Source organism: Sinocyclocheilus rhinocerous, unplaced genomic scaffold (assembly GCF_001515625.1).
Source record: "Sinocyclocheilus rhinocerous isolate Xijiao unplaced genomic scaffold, SAMN03320098_v1.1 scaffold370, whole genome shotgun sequence".
Taxonomy (NCBI): Eukaryota; Metazoa; Chordata; class Actinopteri; order Cypriniformes; family Cyprinidae; genus Sinocyclocheilus; species Sinocyclocheilus rhinocerous.
The window spans coordinates 669,481-688,474 of NW_015670897.1; the positions used below are offsets into that span (position 1 = coordinate 669,481).

General features: G+C 34.7%; 1 protein-coding gene across 1 annotated transcript in view; it reads left to right on the forward strand.

Moving 5' to 3' along the window:
• Positions 1-18,994, forward strand: part of LOC107734348 (E3 ubiquitin-protein ligase RNF43-like) — a 121,202-nt gene that overhangs the window by 68,181 nt on the left and 34,027 nt on the right. Inside the window, exon 2 of the mRNA XM_016546283.1 lies at positions 16,775-16,897. Coding sequence (XP_016401769.1) covers positions 16,775-16,897 — 123 coding nt within the window. The remainder of the gene's footprint in view (positions 1-16,774; positions 16,898-18,994) is intronic.

Genomic DNA, 18,994 nt, shown 5'->3' on the forward strand with positions numbered 1-18,994 from the left:
TCTCTTGTGCGAGACGCGAGTGCAACGGTGATAGATGTCCCTTTAGAAAATGCGCGAAATATGTGTTCTGTGTGAACGGCTTGGTTTCAGTTTTGATGTAAACAAGATCTTCTGATGTTCTCTTTTTCCTCAATATTTTTAATGAACAACGCAGCAGCGCCGCATCTAGTGGCTTCAACTGGATAGGCTAACAAAAACATTATAATGCAATGACACTTACATCGTCGTCGCATCTCGTGCGCCGCTGATAAGGCTGCCTCCTTAACGCACACCTAAAATTTGAATGCAACGTTTTTGCATTAGAATGTGGATTTTTATTTTAAATTCGACAAATATTCGAAACTCGAATTTTTTTTGATAGCCATACTTTATATTTCTTTATCTATTTATTTGTCTTTGTTGCTATTTGTCATTATTGTATTTATCTTTTTGTCTTTATTTATTTTGTCTATGTATTTCTTTAGTTGTCTATTAATTTATTATTTATTTGTCATTTACTTATTTATTTTATTTTTTTCTTTATTTGTCTATTTATTTTTTTGTGATTTATTGTATTTGTTTATCTTCATTTTGTATTTATGTATTTATTTTGTCTATGTATTTTTATTTAGTTGTCTATTAATTTATTCTTTATTTGTCATTTATTTATTATCTTTATTTTTTCTTTATTTGTCTATTTATTTGTCTTTGTCATTTATTTTATTTGTTTATTTTTATTTTGTCTATTTATTTTAGTTGTCTATTAATTTATTATTTATTTGTCATTTATTTATTTTTCTATTTGTTTTTCTTTGTCTTTGTGATTTATTGTATTTTTTTTCTTTATTTGTCTATTTATTTATTGGTCTTTGTTGTTAATTGTCATTATTTGTTTATCTTTATTTTGTCTTTTTTATTTATTTGTTTAGTCTTTATATTTATTTTAGTTGTCTATTAATTTATTATTTATTTGTCATTTATCTTTTTATTTGTCTTTGTTTATTGATTTATTTTTTATTTGTCTTTTGTTTATTTTGACTAATTCTTTGTCGTTTATTTATATTTATTGATTGATTTATTTAATGTGTCCATTTAGTTATGTTTATTTATCTTTATTGTTTTAGACACTTTTTTTTTTTCATTGCAAAAGCAGATGTTTAGCAGAATGTTCATGCTAATTTTTGGAGCTCAAGAAAATGCTGTCCGCTTTTATTGTATGGAAAAGAAATGGTAATGACGCTCAGAAAAATTACTCATTCTGTGCTTCAAAAAAGAAAGGAAATCATACGGGTTTGGAATGACATGAGAGTGAGTGAATGATGACAGATATGTCATAGCTCCTTTAAGATCTGCCAAAAAGTTACATTAGGCTTTTAATTTTTCAGGACATTTCCCAATGAGTCTGTGAGTCACATATTTAAGAGTGATTTATCCATAAGTTGCTCATGTTTGACAGTGAAGATCCTTGTTAATGCTAAGTTTGGTTGTGTTCTTAAGAAGAAAATAACTGTGGTGGTCTTCAGGCTGAACGTGTGACCTAGAATGACCCCATGCGATAAATCTCTAATGCTGTAATGGAAATCCAGAGAGAGGGCGCTGGAGAAGCTTATTGAAGATGTAGAGATTGAAATACAGATGCCAGAAGGAAATGAGTTGAGGAGCCCCTTGCAAGGCATCCTTTTTTATAGTCGTAGTAATCGTGTAGTCACTCTGACCTATTCCAGAGTAGAGGAGGAGAAAGATTTGTAAACTGTGTATGTTAAACGCCTGGTGAAGAAATGGTGCTCCATCTTCAGCCAGCAATCTGCTCTATGATAATGCATTTCCTCGTTGATGCTCCATAAACATCTACTAGGAAGCATAAGATCTCTGTTAAAGCAATAAGGCAAAATTTATATTAAAAGCCAGCATGTTGTTGAAAGAAAGAAGAAAATCTCACAGTTTAAAATGTTTAAGATTTTGAAAAGTTTTTGAAAGAAGTCTCTTCTGCTCACTGAGGCTGCATTTATTGAATTAAAAATACAGTAAAATTGTGAAATATTATTACAATTTAAAATAACAGTTTTCTATGTGAATATATAGTAAAGTGTAATTTATTTCTGTGATCAAAGCTGTATTTTCAGCATCATTATTCCAGTCTTCAGTGTCACATGATCTTCAGAAATCATTCTAATATACTGATTTGCTGCTCAAGAAACATTTCTGATTATTATCAATACTGAAAACAGTTGTGCTGCTTCATATTTTTCTGGAAACTGTGATACATTTTGTTTTCCAGGATTCTTTGATGAATAGAACATTGAAAAAAACAGCATTTATTTGAAATGGAAATCTTAAATGTCTTTACTGTCACTTTTGATCAATTGAATGCATCCTTGCTGAATAAAAGTATTAAAATCTTACTAACCCCAATCTTTTAAATGGTAGTGTATGCAAGACATAAATCCATTGCATTTTGTTTTGCCACTTGTCTGAAGGTCAGTCTGTTACAATTTAAATTATGCATTATTACGCTATTCTTAAAAGTAACAAGCCGAATTGTTTTTGTCAGCCAGTCATCCTGTCAACTAGCCAAAGATGTTTTTTTCTCTCAATTTGGTGCCAGATTTGACATTTCTGACCTAATTAAAATGTTTATTTTGACGGTAGCCTGAACGGGAGACCCGTTAAATTACAGCTTTCCTCACTCACGTTTCAATCACTCAGAGAGGGAGAGGGAGAAAAGGAAAAGCGAGGGCTGAAAAACATCAAGCGTCTGGATCGCGAGCAGAAGGCGGTGGTGGTATGGTTGAGGGAGGCAGGCCTGTGTTTATGTGTTTGTAGCCGGCGAGGCCGATGGTTCCGGGCCCGGATCATGACTCAAGACGCTTCGCCCTCTTCTGTAATTATGTCAAAAATACACTTTAAAGCGGGATGATGTGGAGCTGTGGGTGCTGAGGGGATTTTCATGCTGATGACTTTCCCCTCCGCCTCTGATGGGGTTTGGGAACGCCGGACAGAGCGGCCCGTGACACAAATGAAGATAGAGCGATGCTTTATTTTTTCCTCTGCGTTTTTCTGTCTGCTGCTGAAGGGGAGGCGCCACGTCTCTGTTTGGAGCGAGGTGGCACCAGGCTGTGAAAACTGAGGCCCTGTTGAAGCTGGTTTGTGTCCAGCACGGCCGCAGCTGTCTGGGAGTGTGTGTCACAGGCTTTAAAGCTGAAAAAAGCTTTTTAATCCAAATTACATAAGTGAGAATTTGAAGTGTGCAATATTTATCGTCTGCAATAATATCATAATTGTCGTTTTAACGATGTGTGAGCTGACATTGTCGAGTATTTCACACACTGTGCAAAAAACGAACAAAAACACGTCTTGAAAGTCCAAAAGCATTCACTGCGTGATGAAGCCTATTAGAATGCAGTTAAAATGCCCCTATAATTCAAGCTATGAAAACAAAAAATATCCCTGTATGGGTTTTTGTTTTTATGTTTATATAGTTTAAGTCATATCACACAAGCAACAGTGCCGTTTTCCTAAATATTTGGTGTGTGAGCGTGATCACAAATGTGATATCAATTTTGAGCGAGTTGCTGGGGTGTTTCTATGCTACTTTGAGGATTTAATGTGTTACTATGTGGTTGCTATGGTGTTTTAGGTGGTTGTTGTGGTGTTGCTAGGGTGTTCTGATGGTTTAATGTGTTACTTTATGGTTGCTATGGTGTTCTGGGTGGTTGCTGGGGTGTTTCTATGCTATTTTGAGGATTTAATGTGTTACTATGTGGTTGCTGTGGTGTTCTGGGTGGTCGCTGGGGTGTTGCTAGAGTGTTCTGGGTGTTTAATGCGTTACTCTGTGGTTGCTATGGTGTTTTAGGTGGTTGTTGTGGTGTTGCTATGGTGTTCTGGGTGTTTGAAGTGTTACTATGTGGTTGCTATGGTGTTTTGGGTGGCTGCTGGGGTGTTTCTATGCTGTTCTGTGGGTTTAATGTGTTACTATGTGGTTGCTATGGTGTTCTGGGTGGTTGCTGGGGTGTTCAGAGTGTTTGATGTGTTACTGTGTTTGCTATGGTGTTTTGGGTGGTTGCTGGGGTGTTTTATGCTGTTCTGAGGATTTGATGTGTTACTGTGTGGTTGGCTATGGTGTTTTGGGTGGTTGCTGCCTGGGGTGTTTCTATGCTGTTCTGAAGGTTTAATGTGTTACTATGTGGTTGCTATGGTATTTTAGGTGGTTGTTGGGGTGTTGCTAGGGTGTTTTGGGTATTTGAAGTGCTACTATGTGGTTGCTATGATGTTTTAGGTGGTTGTTGGGGTGTTGCTACTAGGGTGTTCTGATGGTTTAATGTGTTACTCTGTGGTTGCTATGGTGTTTTAAGTGGTTGTTGTGGTGTTTCTATGCTGTTCTGAGGGTTTAATGTGTTACTATGTGGTTGCTATGGTGTTTTAGGTGGTTGTTGTGGTGTTGCTAGGGTGTTCTGATGGTTTAATGTGTTACTTTATGGTTGCTATGGTGTTCTGGGTGGTTGCTGGGGTGTTCTGGGTGTTTAGTGTTACTCTGTGGTTGCTATGGTGTTTTAAGTGGTTGTTGTGGTGTTGCTGGGGTGTTCTGGGTGTTTGAAGTGCTACTATGTGGTTGCTATGGTGTTTTGGGTGGCTGCTGGGGTGTTTCTATGCTGTTCTGAGGGTTTAATGTGTTACTATGTGGTTGCTATGGTGTTTCAGGTGGTCGCTAGGGTGTTCTGAGTGTTTAATGTGTTACTATATGGTTTCTATGGTGTTAAGGATGGAGCTCAAATTCTGCAAGGTGACACACACACACACACACACAAATGTAACACTTAAAGGTTCTCTCACTCACTCACACACACACACTAACACACACTCACTCGTCTGCTTATCTGAATCATGTTCTGGAATGTTCCAGCATAGATGGAGTGGCGATGATCATTATGGGATGGAACTGGCCACTCTGTGTGAACTGGACGGCTGAAGCAGGTGTGACTGTACGGCTGACTCTGTGTGAGATTGTTACTGTAGGAAGAATGAATTCTTTTCTCCCATCGTGTGACGCTGTGTTTCTCCTCCTGTTGTCTGTTGGGATCATGGCAGCGATGAAGAGGATTTAGTGCTAGAGAGAGACTCCAGACATCAAAGCGCGGCGGAGCAGTGTTTACTCTGGGAGAGCATTCCTGACGCTCACTTCTCCATGAGAGAAGTGTGTGTGTGTGTGTGTGTGTGTATGTGTGTGTTTCTCCCTCAACAAATCCGCTCAGAACATTTGATATCTCTGTTGCTGTATCCAATGACACATATGGATGTTTACAGCAGAACGATGTTTCATACTTGAGTAGTATTTGAACCCTCACACTTTTAAATGATTGAATGTGTTTGCATTAAAATATGAAAGAAAGCATGAGTTATGAGTAAAGAAAAATGCACAGTTGTGCTCTGAAGAAAATGATAAAGTAAGGGGTTGTTCACACAGGAATGCGCCTTTGCATCTAAAAACAAGACGCAGCACTCAGGAATGGTTTAAAAAAAAAAAAAAAGCATGAGGGTCTCGAGACGCGCTTTTGAGACGTGATGCAAAGCGACTTCTAATGCAATAATGCATTCAGTGTCATATACCGTATTGTCCCGAATATAAGACGATGTTTTTTTCTTGGAAATACATCTGAAAAAACGCGGTCGTCTTATATTCAGGGTCTAGATTACCAGTTTTTACCATACTTTCAAAACAAAAATTAAAATAGGAAAAATATGCAATATGAAAATAATTGAAGACAAAATGTGTTTTACTGAGAAAAAACAAGATTTGGTTTTTAAAAAGCCTTTTTCCAAAAGGTACATGTGGAAAAAGGGGGGTCGTCTTATATTCGGGCCAATACGGTAATTGCATATTATGCAATTAACGTCAAGCACACAAAAGTATTGTTTATAATGAATTCCACTATAATTTCTGTAGTACTATAATTTTATACTTTTATTTTTAATTTCTGTTCTGTTCTGAATACCATTAAATTTAACCATTAGATTAAAAGGTTTCATTTTATTTATTGCTATTTTATGTTATTTCTTAATGTAATAAAATTAGAATTTTATTATTTTATGAAGTTTAACTTTATGTACTAAAATAACAAAGTAAAATAAAAGCTAATAAAAACTATATTAACATTAAAAAACTACTAAAAATGACAAAAACGCAAAAAAAGAAAAGGAGAAAGTATTAAAAAACCACGTAATAAAAACTAAAATAGTATCTGAATGATGCTAAAATAATACTGACTTGGGGTCAGTAGTTTGAACAAACGTAAACCCCAGTCATAGTGATGGTTGACTTGGCAAACACTACTAGTGACTGGAAATTGACGATGGTTTGCTTCTGTTTACTTCAAGAGACGCACTTTATTTGTATTTTTTCAGGAAAGTTCCATGTGGGGATAAAAACAAAAATCACTTTAGCAGTTCAAGCTGTTGTCCGGTTGTTTAAGCGTCAGTAATTGATCGGTCGTCAGGGGTCAGATGGTTGCCATGGAGTCTGTTTGTGCGAGCGAGTCGTGTTTACACTCCAAAATAAAACAACAATAAAAGAGCCGGGCCTTGATGTGTTTGTGTACGGATGCACTTTACCATCATTCCAGTGTTTGATTATGGGGCCTCGGCCGCACGGAGTCCCAGGAGAGATCTGCTGTTGCTCCCACACGCTGGAGAAAGACGTCAGTACAGTGACAGGCCTTATTTTTAGCTCTCATACACACTTCTTATAACTGCAGAGCTTAAACATTTCAGATGTTTAGTTGGTAGTTAATTTTTTGGTAGATTTTTTTACTTTTAAGTTGTTTTATACTGTATTATCCTTCATTTAGGCTATATTCACACATCTGATTTTCACTCAGATCTATTTTTTATGGATTATAGTAGTGTGAATAGTAAAAATCCCCTTAAAAAAAATCATGCAATTTGACAAACATACTAAACATTTATTATAATCGCATGCATAATTCAGGCTTTTCATGAACAAGATGGAAAGCAGGTAGAATGGTTGGTTCAACAATGGAAAGATCTAAGAATGTTTAATAATTATTTATATGATTTATTTAGTTAGTGTATTATTTTAATGGTTGTATTTAATATATAATATACACAAAATTAAAATAAAGCTAAATTAAATATATTTAATACAATTTTGCCAATGTGCATCAGGTTTTTTTTTTTTTCCTGTGATTTATGTCTTATGTCTTTGTCTTTTTGCGCTGCCTGGCATTGACTTTTTTTAATGCGCTAAAAATCTTAAAATTAGTAAAATAATAAAAATGTAACTTTAAAATACAGTTAAAAACAGGGTGCCTATTTGAGCTGATTTTGTAGAGTTGTTACTGAATTTAGATTTTAGCCAAACTGTCACCTTCAGCGATTTGAAGTTGGAGCTTAATTATGATGATTTTTAAGAACATTCTATTCAGGAGGTTTTGTCTCTATCGTAAGAAAAATGATAAAAACATTATTAAGAGTTGTTGGGGATGCAAAACATTCTTAAATTTATTCTTAAGTTAGAAAATAAGAAGAAAATGAGAGTTCCGAATAGTTTTATTTCTAAGAAAGTTTTGTGAATCTGGCCCATTCATTATGATTATACTATAACATAAGATGTTGAATCTGATGCATATTTATTTCTACTGGACTGTGATTGAACACATTGAACTTGAAAAATGTTTTGTTTTTTTGTTTTGTCTTGGCAGCAAATGAGGCAGTTTGTTTCTCATATTGTGTGATATCTTGTGTATCTGTGTTGGCCGTAATGATCGTTTGGTGCAGGTGTGTTTTGTGCATGTGAAGTGTGTGTGTGTGTGTGTGTGTGTAATGACCCATTTCCCCTTGGAGACGGTGGCAGTAATGCGTCGTTTCATTGATCCAGACCTGTGTGTGTGAACTTGTTTTTGCTACTTTGTGAGGACCAAAAGAAGTTAGTAAAATAAGGAAAGTTTGACTTTGTGGGGTCCTTATATATACATACATACATACACGCGCGTGTGTGTGTGTGTGTTTGTGCGCACACCCCCTCTGCTGGATGATGTGTGTGTGACAGTGTTGAACTTTGACCCTGTGTGTTATCACACACTGATCTGACATTGAGTCCTGTTTTATTTTATCAGTCATGATCTTTGCTTATTTGTCTCATGTCTGAAATGACACCAGCTCTGTTCCAAATAGTGATTTTAAAGGAACAGTTCACCAAAAAATTAAAATTAGCTGTAAATGTGCTCACTCTCAGGTCATCCAAGACGTAGATGAGTTTGTTTCTTCATCAGATTTGGAGAAATGTAGCATTACATCAGTGTCTCAGCAATGGATGCTCTGCAGTGAATGGGTGCCGTCAGAATGAGAGTCCAAACAGCTGATAAAAACATCACAATAATCCACAAGTAATCCACAGCACTCCAGTCCATCAGTTAACATCTGGTGATGTGAAAAACTGTGTGTTTGTAAGAAACAAATCCACCATTAGGTCTGAATCAGGAGAGAAATCTGCACAGATCAAGCACTGTTTACAAGCCAAAACAGCTCTAAACAAATATGTGGCTGGATTTTCATGTGAGAGAGCAACAGGAGATGGACTTTTTCACTGGTGGAAGCGTTATTATGGATTATGGACTCATATTTTAGCCGGAAATGAAGTTTGACATTAAAAATGTCAAGCAGAGTATTATTATTATTATTAATTTATGTATGTTTTATATATACATTTTTATTATATATTTAAATTATATAACATATAATTATATATTTTTATTCTCTCTCTATATATATATATATATATATAATATTCAACTATTTATTGTACATCTTTTGTCATGCTGCATTGTTGTGCACAAAAATAACCCCTTATTGGAATTTAAAAAGCATTTTCAATTCGACTGAATTGTGCACAACCTCCTGATATATCCTACATTTGGACTAAGGAACTTTGTGTTGTTTTTTTTATGCTAATAATAATAGTGTTAATGCTGCTGATAATAATTATTTATTGCAATAATAACGTTCTTAGTATAGTATTTTTATTATTCATTATTATTAATTTTAATTTTTTTTATTTAGTATTAATATGAATTCAGCTATTTATTAGGCATCATATTATTTTGCACAATCACCTTTTACCTGTGGTAAAATCACTGTAATGCTCACATGTTATTGCTTTATTTTTACTGCAGCCTATCTATTTTCTAGTATGCGTTTCTTCCCCCCGCGATCCGCTGTGGCTGTAATTCACTGGCTCATTCAGAGTTTTTCTTTCAGCGTTTCAATGAGAGGAACGTCCTGATGATTCTGCAGGTGAAGTTACCCAGTCGCCTCTATCGGCTCCTCTCCTTTCCTCTTCTCAGAAAGCGCCACAATACCTTCTAATCCCTTTCATTGAGTCAGCAGACAATCCGACTCTCGGCTCTCATTATGGTGTGGGTTTCCGTGCGTCTCAATGGGAGCGAGGGCGACGGCTGTAATCTGAGCTCGCTCCTGTTTTGACAGTCCTGTAGTTCTAATAGCCTCGCCAACCATCTCACAACTCACTTTTCCAGACTTCATCCTGTTCGCTTTAGACCGGCGCTTCTCCGTGAGTCACAGAAAGCGGGGAAAATCACTTCTAGGTGCAAATTAGCATATAATTGTGCATAAAACGGGAAGCAAAATAAACAATTTGGCATAAATGTATCTGCTGATTGGTCTAGTCTAACTGAATCTGGTCCACATGGACTTAGTATTTACAAACAGTGTGAGACTTTAGTAAAAATCACATGTTTGAATGTGAGCCGCATTCCCTTGCTCTGTCCTTGTCTCTTTCTCCAGATGCTAGTTAGCTTGTTTCACGCTCAGAAATAAAGGTACAAAAGCTGTCACTGGGGCGGTACCTTTTCAAATTAATGCTTTTTGGGCTCTATAATATTGTGTAAGTCTACTTCACATCTCCCTCTCAGTTTTGATCGCTACAGTACCATTCAAAAGTTTGTGGACCATAAGATAAAGAAATTAATGTTTTTATTCATCGAGGATGCGTTAATTTGATCAATATGATGCCTAATGAACAGCTGAATTCATATTAATAATAAATAAAAATAATAAATTTATAAAAATTAATAATAATGAATAATAAAAAAACTATACTAGGAAGTGATAGTAAAGACATTTATAACAGGGTGTCCGCGGGTCCTTAAAAAGTCTTAAAATGTCTTAAATAACGTTTTCCTAATATAAGGCCTTAAAAAGTCTTAAAATGTCTTAAATAACGTTTTCCTAATATAAGGCCTTAAAAAGTCTTAGTATTAAAAAGGTCTTAAAAAGTCTTAAATTTAAGTTGTTCAAGTCTGCAGAAACCCTGTATAATGTTAATGATTTCTATTTCAAATAAATGCTGTTCTTTTGAACTTTCTGTTCATCTGTGAATCCTGAAAAATAACATGTACCGCAGTTTCCACAAAAATATGAAGCAGCACAACTGTTTTCAACATTGATAATAATCAGAAATGATTCTTGAGCAGCAAATCAGCATCTTAGAATGATTTCTGAAGATCATGTGACACTGAAGACTGGAGTAATGATGCTGAAAATTCAGCTTTGATCACAGAAATAAATTACATTTTAACAGATATTCACATAGAAAGCAGTTATTTGAAATTGTAAAAATATTTCACAATATTACTGTTTTTACTGTATTTTTATTTTTAAAAAAGCAGCCTTGGTGAGCAGAAGAGTCTTACAATTTACTTAAAATGTACAGTCTTTCTGTTCTGGGAAAATACTGCTGACATCATCTTATTGGTAGGGGAGCATACATATATTTTGTCCAATAATATGTTCTTTAGAATATGATCTCCCTCCCTGTCACTCTAGCATATAGCAAAGTATGGCAAAGCATGAAAGAAAGTAATTTGTCAATCATTTCCTAGTCTTTAGGGCACTGGGTATTGATCATCTCCCAAAATGTTTATAGCCACTTGTCTGACTAGTTCTTATATGACTCTGTGATTAACTCTCATCATTTTCCAACAGCAGACGCTTGACTTTTTAGTGATTTCTCCTTAATTCATATAGCAGACATCCATTTGCAAAAGCTAGAATCTCTCTCTCTCTCTCTCTCTCTCTCTCTCTCGTGTCTGAGTCCTTGAGCAGAAGTTTTCTTTGGTTCATGTTGTAAACACTACGCCGGAAGTCTATGTATTTTCTGCATCTGTGCACTGATATCCAAACGCATGCACAAAACAAACCGGCACAACACATGAGCACATGCATCAGCTGCTGGACTGAGATCTCTCTAATGCACATGTGCACATGCATCTGTGATAATGATAAACACACAGACATACAGTACAGGTTGTTTGATCAGGGCTGAATAATTGTGCTTTTGATGTTTTCAATGCAAAAAGTGATGTTCTTCCTTAGTATTTTTGTCTTGTTTTTTAAAACAAATATCTGAAATTCTTAATTCAAGATACATTTGCTTGAAAAGCAAAGTGACTTAAGATATTAAGCATTGTTTTCTGAGAAACTGATCAAAATGAAGTGAGTTTATGCTTAAAACAAGAAAAAATATCTGCTAATGGGGTAAGAACCCCCCCCACCCCCCCAAAAAAAACAACTTAATATTTATGTTGTTTTTCATCGAAATGTATCTTGATTTAAGAATGTTTCAATATTTGTACTGGAATACAAAAATACTAAGAAAATCACTTTTTGTAGTGTTGGATTTTTAAAAGTGTGATACATGCGAAGGATTATGGGAGACTGGTTGCACAAAAATATTGTTTACAATTAACTTTTGCTGTATTTAATTGATGTGAATGAAAACAAGGCTGTTACAGTATGCAAGTTATATTAAACATGCATTTGCACAGGCGATGTTAGTGATTCATCACACCTGTCTTATGTTATCACGCATACAGTCTTGTAGCTGTACTTTCAAAATGATTATTAAAGCTATGGGAGACTGGTTGCACAAAAATATTGTTTACAATTAACTTTTGCTGTATTTAATTGATGTGAATGAAAACAAGGCTGTTACAGTATGCAAGTTATATTAAACATGCATTTGCACAGGCGATGTTAGTGATTCATCACACCTGTCTTATGTTATCACGCATACAGTCTTGTAGCTGTACTTTCAAAATGATTATTAAAGCGTCTTCTGATTGGTCAGTCCTTAATTATTCCAAACTTTTGACCAGTATTTGTATTATTCAGTAAGCATTCGATGAGCTGAATTAGGTGCTTTTTAGCCATTTTACGAGGTAGTATTGTGAATATTATCTGTTTTGTATCTGTGTTGCTGTGACAACAGCACAAACTTGAGCCGTAAGTGCATCACTGTAAACACATTCTTCTTTATGCAAACTGAAGGAGCGAGTCTGATTGATTTTCTGTTTCACGATGCTGTCGAGAGGCATGCTTGTAATACTGCAGGAAGAGTTTGAAACTGTGAGAAAGTGAGGAAATTGAAGGGATGATTTGAGAGATAGAAAACACAAGAGTTATTCATAATCTTATTAAAAGGGGAAGAATTGCCTAATTGTGAATTTTGTAAGTCTTCCTTGACCATAAAGCATTTTTTTTTTTGTAATTTCCTGCATTTTATATTAAGCCACATTTTTATTCAAGAATTACATCAATAGACATAAAAAAAATATATATATATATATAAAAAAAGGTTTCTCCTGGGAGAGTATTATTTTTTAATTATTAGATTTTTTATTAAATATACATTTTTATATAACTTTTTTATAAGAATTTTATATAACTGATATTATTATTGTTGTTTTTAAAGATAATATTGTTGAATTATTGTATACAATTCATTTAAGTATTATTGTTATTATTATTTTAAATGTATTACTTTTTTTTTTTTTTTTTTTTTCTTGTATTATCTCTTTAAAAAATATTTAGTATCTCTTATATATTATCTTATTTATTATCTCTTTTTTAAGCCATGAATATAGCCTTTGATGCTGATATGGCGATAGATAGATAGACAGACAGACAGACAGATAGATAGATAGATTAAAAAATGATAAATAAATAAACATACAGATAGAAAAGAACGACTGGTGCGCTGGAGCTCAGCTGGCAAAACATGAACAAACTGCGTAACTGGCAGAAGAAGAAAGAGGCTCCACAGGGCAAAAATACTTTCTCACCACAGCAACTCTTTATTATCGCTCCTCTCCTGTGTTTGTTTTGAGGCCATTTGATTTATGAGTATTTTTAGACGTCTGTCTGTTGTCGAGATGGCGCTGGAATGTCTTTATATGCCACTACAAAGCGGTGGAAGGGCCGTCTCATCCCCAGCCGGTTTGCGGTTTAGACAGACGTACGGACTATTGTCAATAATCTGTTTGTGTGTGCCACTGTTTCTCCAAAAACCAAATGAAGATGTGTCTTTTGGGGTCTGAACCGATGCCGCTTTTAGATTTCTTCCCCTTTGTGAGATAAAAATACCCAGCGGAGATGATAGACTGCGTTGGACGGTCTCTTGATGGTAAACAGAGCTGGCTTACGCTGGCCAGAGATAATGATTAGCTTTACTCCAGAAGCTCAGAGCCGCCGGGAGAACTGATGAAAACAGCTCCTTCAGAGAGGATTCGTGACAGGAGCTTTGTGGGACTACAGAGGCTACCGGCTGAATCCAGCCATTATTTCACTGCTTTCCTCTTTTCCCTTTTGTTGAAGGCCACACATCCTCAGACTTTCAGGCAATGGGATATTTAAATATATGTGACCCTGGACCACAAAACCAGTCATAAGGGTCAATTTTTTGAAACATAAAAGAAAAATCGATAATTTTGACCCATACAATGTATTGTTGGCTATTGCTACAAATATACCCCAGCGACTTAAGACTGCTTTTGTGCTCCAGGGTCACATATATGTGTCACACATATATAAAAGAAATTAATACTTTTATTCATCAAGGATGCATTAAATTGATCAAAAGTGACAATAAAAACATTTAAAATGTTACAGATGATTTCTATTTCAAATAAATGCCGTTCTTTTGAACTTTCTGATCATCAAAGAATCCTGAAAAAGGAAATGTATCACGGTTTCCACAAAAATATTGGGCAGCACAACTGTTTTCAACATTGATAATAATCAGAAATGTTTCTTAATTTAAATTGTAATAATATTTCACAATATTACAGTTTTTACTATATTTTTAGGGTGAGTTATATTTATTATAAAACTTATTTTTACTTTTTCCTGTTTTTAATCAATTTAATGCATTCTTTCGAAATTAAAGTTTCAAGTATCAAGTAAAGTGTATATATCTTTTTTTTTTTTTTACAGAAATAGGTAGCTTAAATTGACAGAAGTCTTAAGCTAAGAGTAAGGGGGCGGGGTTGACCTCGTTGCTATGGATGATGTCAGCATACTTACTAACTATGCACACAGTGATTGGCTGATAGTCTCAGCCTATTGACAATTAGTCAATAGGCCTATGCATTAGGGCTGCCCTCGACTAAAGATTTTTCTGGTCGACTAGTAGTCGTTCATTTTAATCATTAGTCGACTATTAGTCGCACTTCTATTAATAAACCATATAAATCATAATAATGAGCCTTAATTGCCTACATAGCCTAATAAGCGCTCAAGCGCACACAAAAAAGGCTTGCCACAGCGCACCGGCAAATATAATAATGATGAATGTGTTAGGGAAAAACAGCAAGTGAACTGCGCACTTTTTTCAAGGCTATCATTAGATTGAGCTGCCATGTAAAGTTGCTACTACTTACATTTTTCAGATGATAAGCCATATTTGAGGTCGATGAATGTTATCTGCGACTAATAAAATTTTTGTAATATGCATATAAACAGCCTTTTAATTAGCAGAGTAGAATAATCATGGCTGATAGTAAGACATGCAAACATAAAAGAAAACCAAACTGGACGTGAGAACACCTATATATTAAGGATATAATAAAAAAATTGGAATTGGGATATTATTGTCAAATGTTTCTAACTTGTCAAATTTTTATATTCCGAGGTAGATTGCTGGCAACAGCCATTTTAGGATAGTTCTGTATAAACTCACAATTGCAAGAAAAAAGTCAGAACTGTGAGATAAAAAAGTTTTAAAATTACTTTTATTATTATTATTATTATTATTATTATTATTCCATGGTGGAAAAAAACAGAATTGCAAGATTTAAACTCAGAATTCTGAACTGAAAAGTCTGTGAAACTGTGAACTTGAATTTTTTTATGTTTTTATTCTGTGGTGGAAACATGCTTTCATAATATAGATACTTTAGGCGTTCAAAAATATCACTGATTGTCTATTGAAAGTGCTCACAGAGCATCCTAAAGACGACCTGAGTGCCTGACCTCTGTCCTTTAAGGCAGTATTCTGTCCATGTACTGCGGTGTTCCTGTCATTTCCACGCTTCTCCTCCGCTCCCTCTTTCCATCATCTCTGGGTTTGATTGACACCCAACAGCCCTTCTGCGCCGATGACTTCAGCGTCTCTCTGCTGATCTGCCAGCTGCTTATGTCACGGCTCAGTTTCACGCTGGGATTTCCGCTCTGTTTAGCGGGATGAAGGACGCTGGCGGGTGAGGCGGGTCACGGCCAGCCTGTGCATCCCACGGGAACTGTCCTGCTGCTGGAGGGTTATTTGGGGAAGGGTCCAGTGCATCCATGGTTATTATGTACCAGTTTACTTTCATAACCCACTAGAAGTTCGCTGGTGATGGTAAAGTTCACACTTCTGAGTTTGTGTTACTATACTATAGACCCATTTAATCTCATACTACTTGTGTTAGCCAAGCATGTAAGAATTGGCATGTAGCTAAAGTTACTTTTAATTAATTATTATAGTTTATATTATAGAATTAATTTATTATTAATATAATTAATATAAGATACATTAAAGGGGTCATATGATGCGATTTCAAGTTTTCCTTTCTCTTTGGAGTGTTAATATATAAATATATTAATTAATATAAGATACATACTTACTCTCTCTCTCTATATAATATATTTTAATTAATAATTATATATTATAATTTTAAATGTTTAATTCATTATTTAAATATTTATTATATATTATATTTAAATGTAATATAGATAGAATATATATTAATTAGTTAAATGCAGTAAATAATATAATAATTTAATATCTTTTGCTTTATTAAATTAATCTAAATGCAACCGTTGTGAATATAATATATATTCAATATGATGGGCAAATCACCTAATTAATATTCATGAGCCTATATTCTGCCTCCTTTAAAAACATTTCAACTTATTCTCTCTCTCTCTCTCTCTCTCTCTCTCTTTCTGTGTCACTTCTATCTCTTTTGGTTTTCAATGATAAGGGAACTATTAGTCAAATGTTCGCCCACATGCGTAGGAAAAGGAAGTTGCCTCTTCAACATCAAAGAGCCGTTGCACGCTGAAGGTACAGCTTCATGAACTCATGCACGTGTGTCATTTGAATGTGAAGCTGATGCTTTCCATTGGCTATTGCTGTATTCAGATAGAAGAAGAGAGTGGCTTCATTTGATTCCACTTTGTCAGTCACGTGTAGCAGATTGTGCATTATCACACTTGTTGAATGCGTGTACATTAAATGTGCTTACATTTCTAAAACGATGCCATCATACTCTGACAGGACTGAAATCACAAAATAAATATCCAGGAAACATTTGCTTGGCCTCTGGGAAAACGAGTCTCATCGGCTGAGAGATTTACTGAGCAGATGCTGTGGTGGATCTCAGTCCCGTTTGCCTGTTTTACATCTGAATCTCTCTCTCTCTGTCTGTCTGTCTCTCTGCAGTCTCACCCGCTGTCTCTGTGTAACACCAGCGAAGATGACCGTCAGGAGACCATCTTCATCAGCATCGTCAAACTCGAGAGTCCAGAGAGCAAAGTGCCGCAGTGCCAGCCGCTGCTGGATAAAGTAAGACCGATGGGAAACTCACACACACACACATATGAGCACTCTGTGATTTATTGAAGCTCACTTATAATGTTTGTCCAGGTTTTGTGCACCAGAAACACTCATAATGTTGTTTCTCTTAAACATTTTCTGACCCTTGAATGGAACGGGCTGTTTGAGTTTTGTATTGTATATGTAAATGAGCTCTGCTGAGATTGGCTGCAGGTCAAGTTGCTGTCATTTAATATGTAAATGTGGGAGTTATGTGTCAATCGGTGTTATTTTAGTGTTATGTTCTATTATAGTATTATTTTTTTAAATAATTTAAGATTTTAGTTTTCATTGTAATTTTAGTTTATTTTATGTGCTTTTAATATTTTTATTAGTCTTAGTTTTTAAATATTTCTCTTTAGTTGCTATTTCTATTTCAGTTTTAGTAATTTTAGCACTTCACGTGTAAGTTTTTCATCTTATTTATTTTTATTTTAGTTTTATTGCAATTAATGAAAACAATTTTAATAGTCTTCATTTTAGTTAAAAGTAACAACACTGATGTTAATCAGCTTATGATTGTGATGTCATAATTCTTAAAATGTTTTTGCAGCTTTGTTGTTTTAGTATTATTTATATACTATTATAGTACTATTATAGCATAGTTAGCATTTGTTTTCATGTTTTCACTTTTCATTTTAATTGTAGGTTAGGTCATTTTGTTATGTGCTTTTGTTATTTCTGTTATTTATTTTTTTATTTTTTTTCTATTTAGCTTTAATTTATATCTGATTTAGTTTTAGTAATTTTAGTACTTCAAGTTAAACTTATTATTTTTCATTTAGTTGCCAAGGCAACATTTTTATTTTTCATTTAAATTCAAGTACAAGTTTTTCATCTAATATTTCAATTTATTTCAACGAAAACATTTTAGTAGTTTTAGATTTAGTTAACAATAACAACACTGATGTTAATAAGCTTATGATTATGACATCACAATTCTGAACAATGTTTTTGCAAGTTAATCAGTGTTATTTTAATATAATTTATATACTTTATAGTATTTATTAATAATATATTAGCATTTATTTTTATATTTTCAGTTTTCGTCTTAGTTGTACTTTGTATAAGTAATTTTGTTGTTCTTTTATTTTTATTGTTTTTTTAGTTCTGTTTAATTTTAATACCAATTATCGGTTTTATACCGATTTTAGCTTTAGCAATTTTAGTTCTTCAACTTCAACTTTATTTTATTGATTGATTTTTAATTTTTTTAAGTGCAAGTTTTTCCTCTGTTTATTTTATTCAGCTTTATTTTAGTTAACAAAAATGCTTTCCAATAGTTTTAATTAATGAGCTTATGGTTGTGATGTTATAATTTTGAACGAGATGTTTTTTTGTTTTTTATTTTAGGTCCAAAACTCTTAAGCAGTCTGTTATTGCAAGTATTTACAACTCTACCCCTGCAGTGTGGGATGCACTTGTAGTGTACTTGTGTAGGATATGTTTCTGATCTAAGTTTCAGTAAGCTGTCTGGATGGAGCTCGTGTTGTGAATTTATGAGTATGTGATGTGAGACAGAGAGAGGCAGATAGCTGGCCTCCTCAGAGCCTCATGCACTCGTGGCACAGCTAATATTAGCTGGACGAGTGAGCAGGTCAGCAGTGTGAGTGAGTCTGTGAAAGTGCAGGAGGTGCGGGACACACCAGCAGGAGGCTCTGAGCTTTGGGCCGTTTCCTCAGGACTCTGGCGCTGGACGTGAGAGATGTCAGATGCTGCTGTCACACACTGAAAACCTCAAACCGTCTGTTCCAAACTCGACTGCGCTGCTTCTGCAGAATTCACAATTGAAGAATCGACTCCTTTTCAGTGAGAATTTGAATTCAGTTGGCCAGAACACACAGAGAATTTGAATTGGAATGACAGGCAGCAGAATTTAGGTTTGGGCTCAGTAAGATTTTTTTTTAAAGAAATGTAATTTGCATTAAATTGTTCAAAAGTGCCAGTAAAGACATTTGTCTGTCTGTCTGTCTGTCTGTCTGTCGTTCTATCTATCGTTCTATCTATAATTTGTTCTATCTATCTATCTGTCTATCTGACTGTCTGTCTGTCTGACTGTCTGTCTGT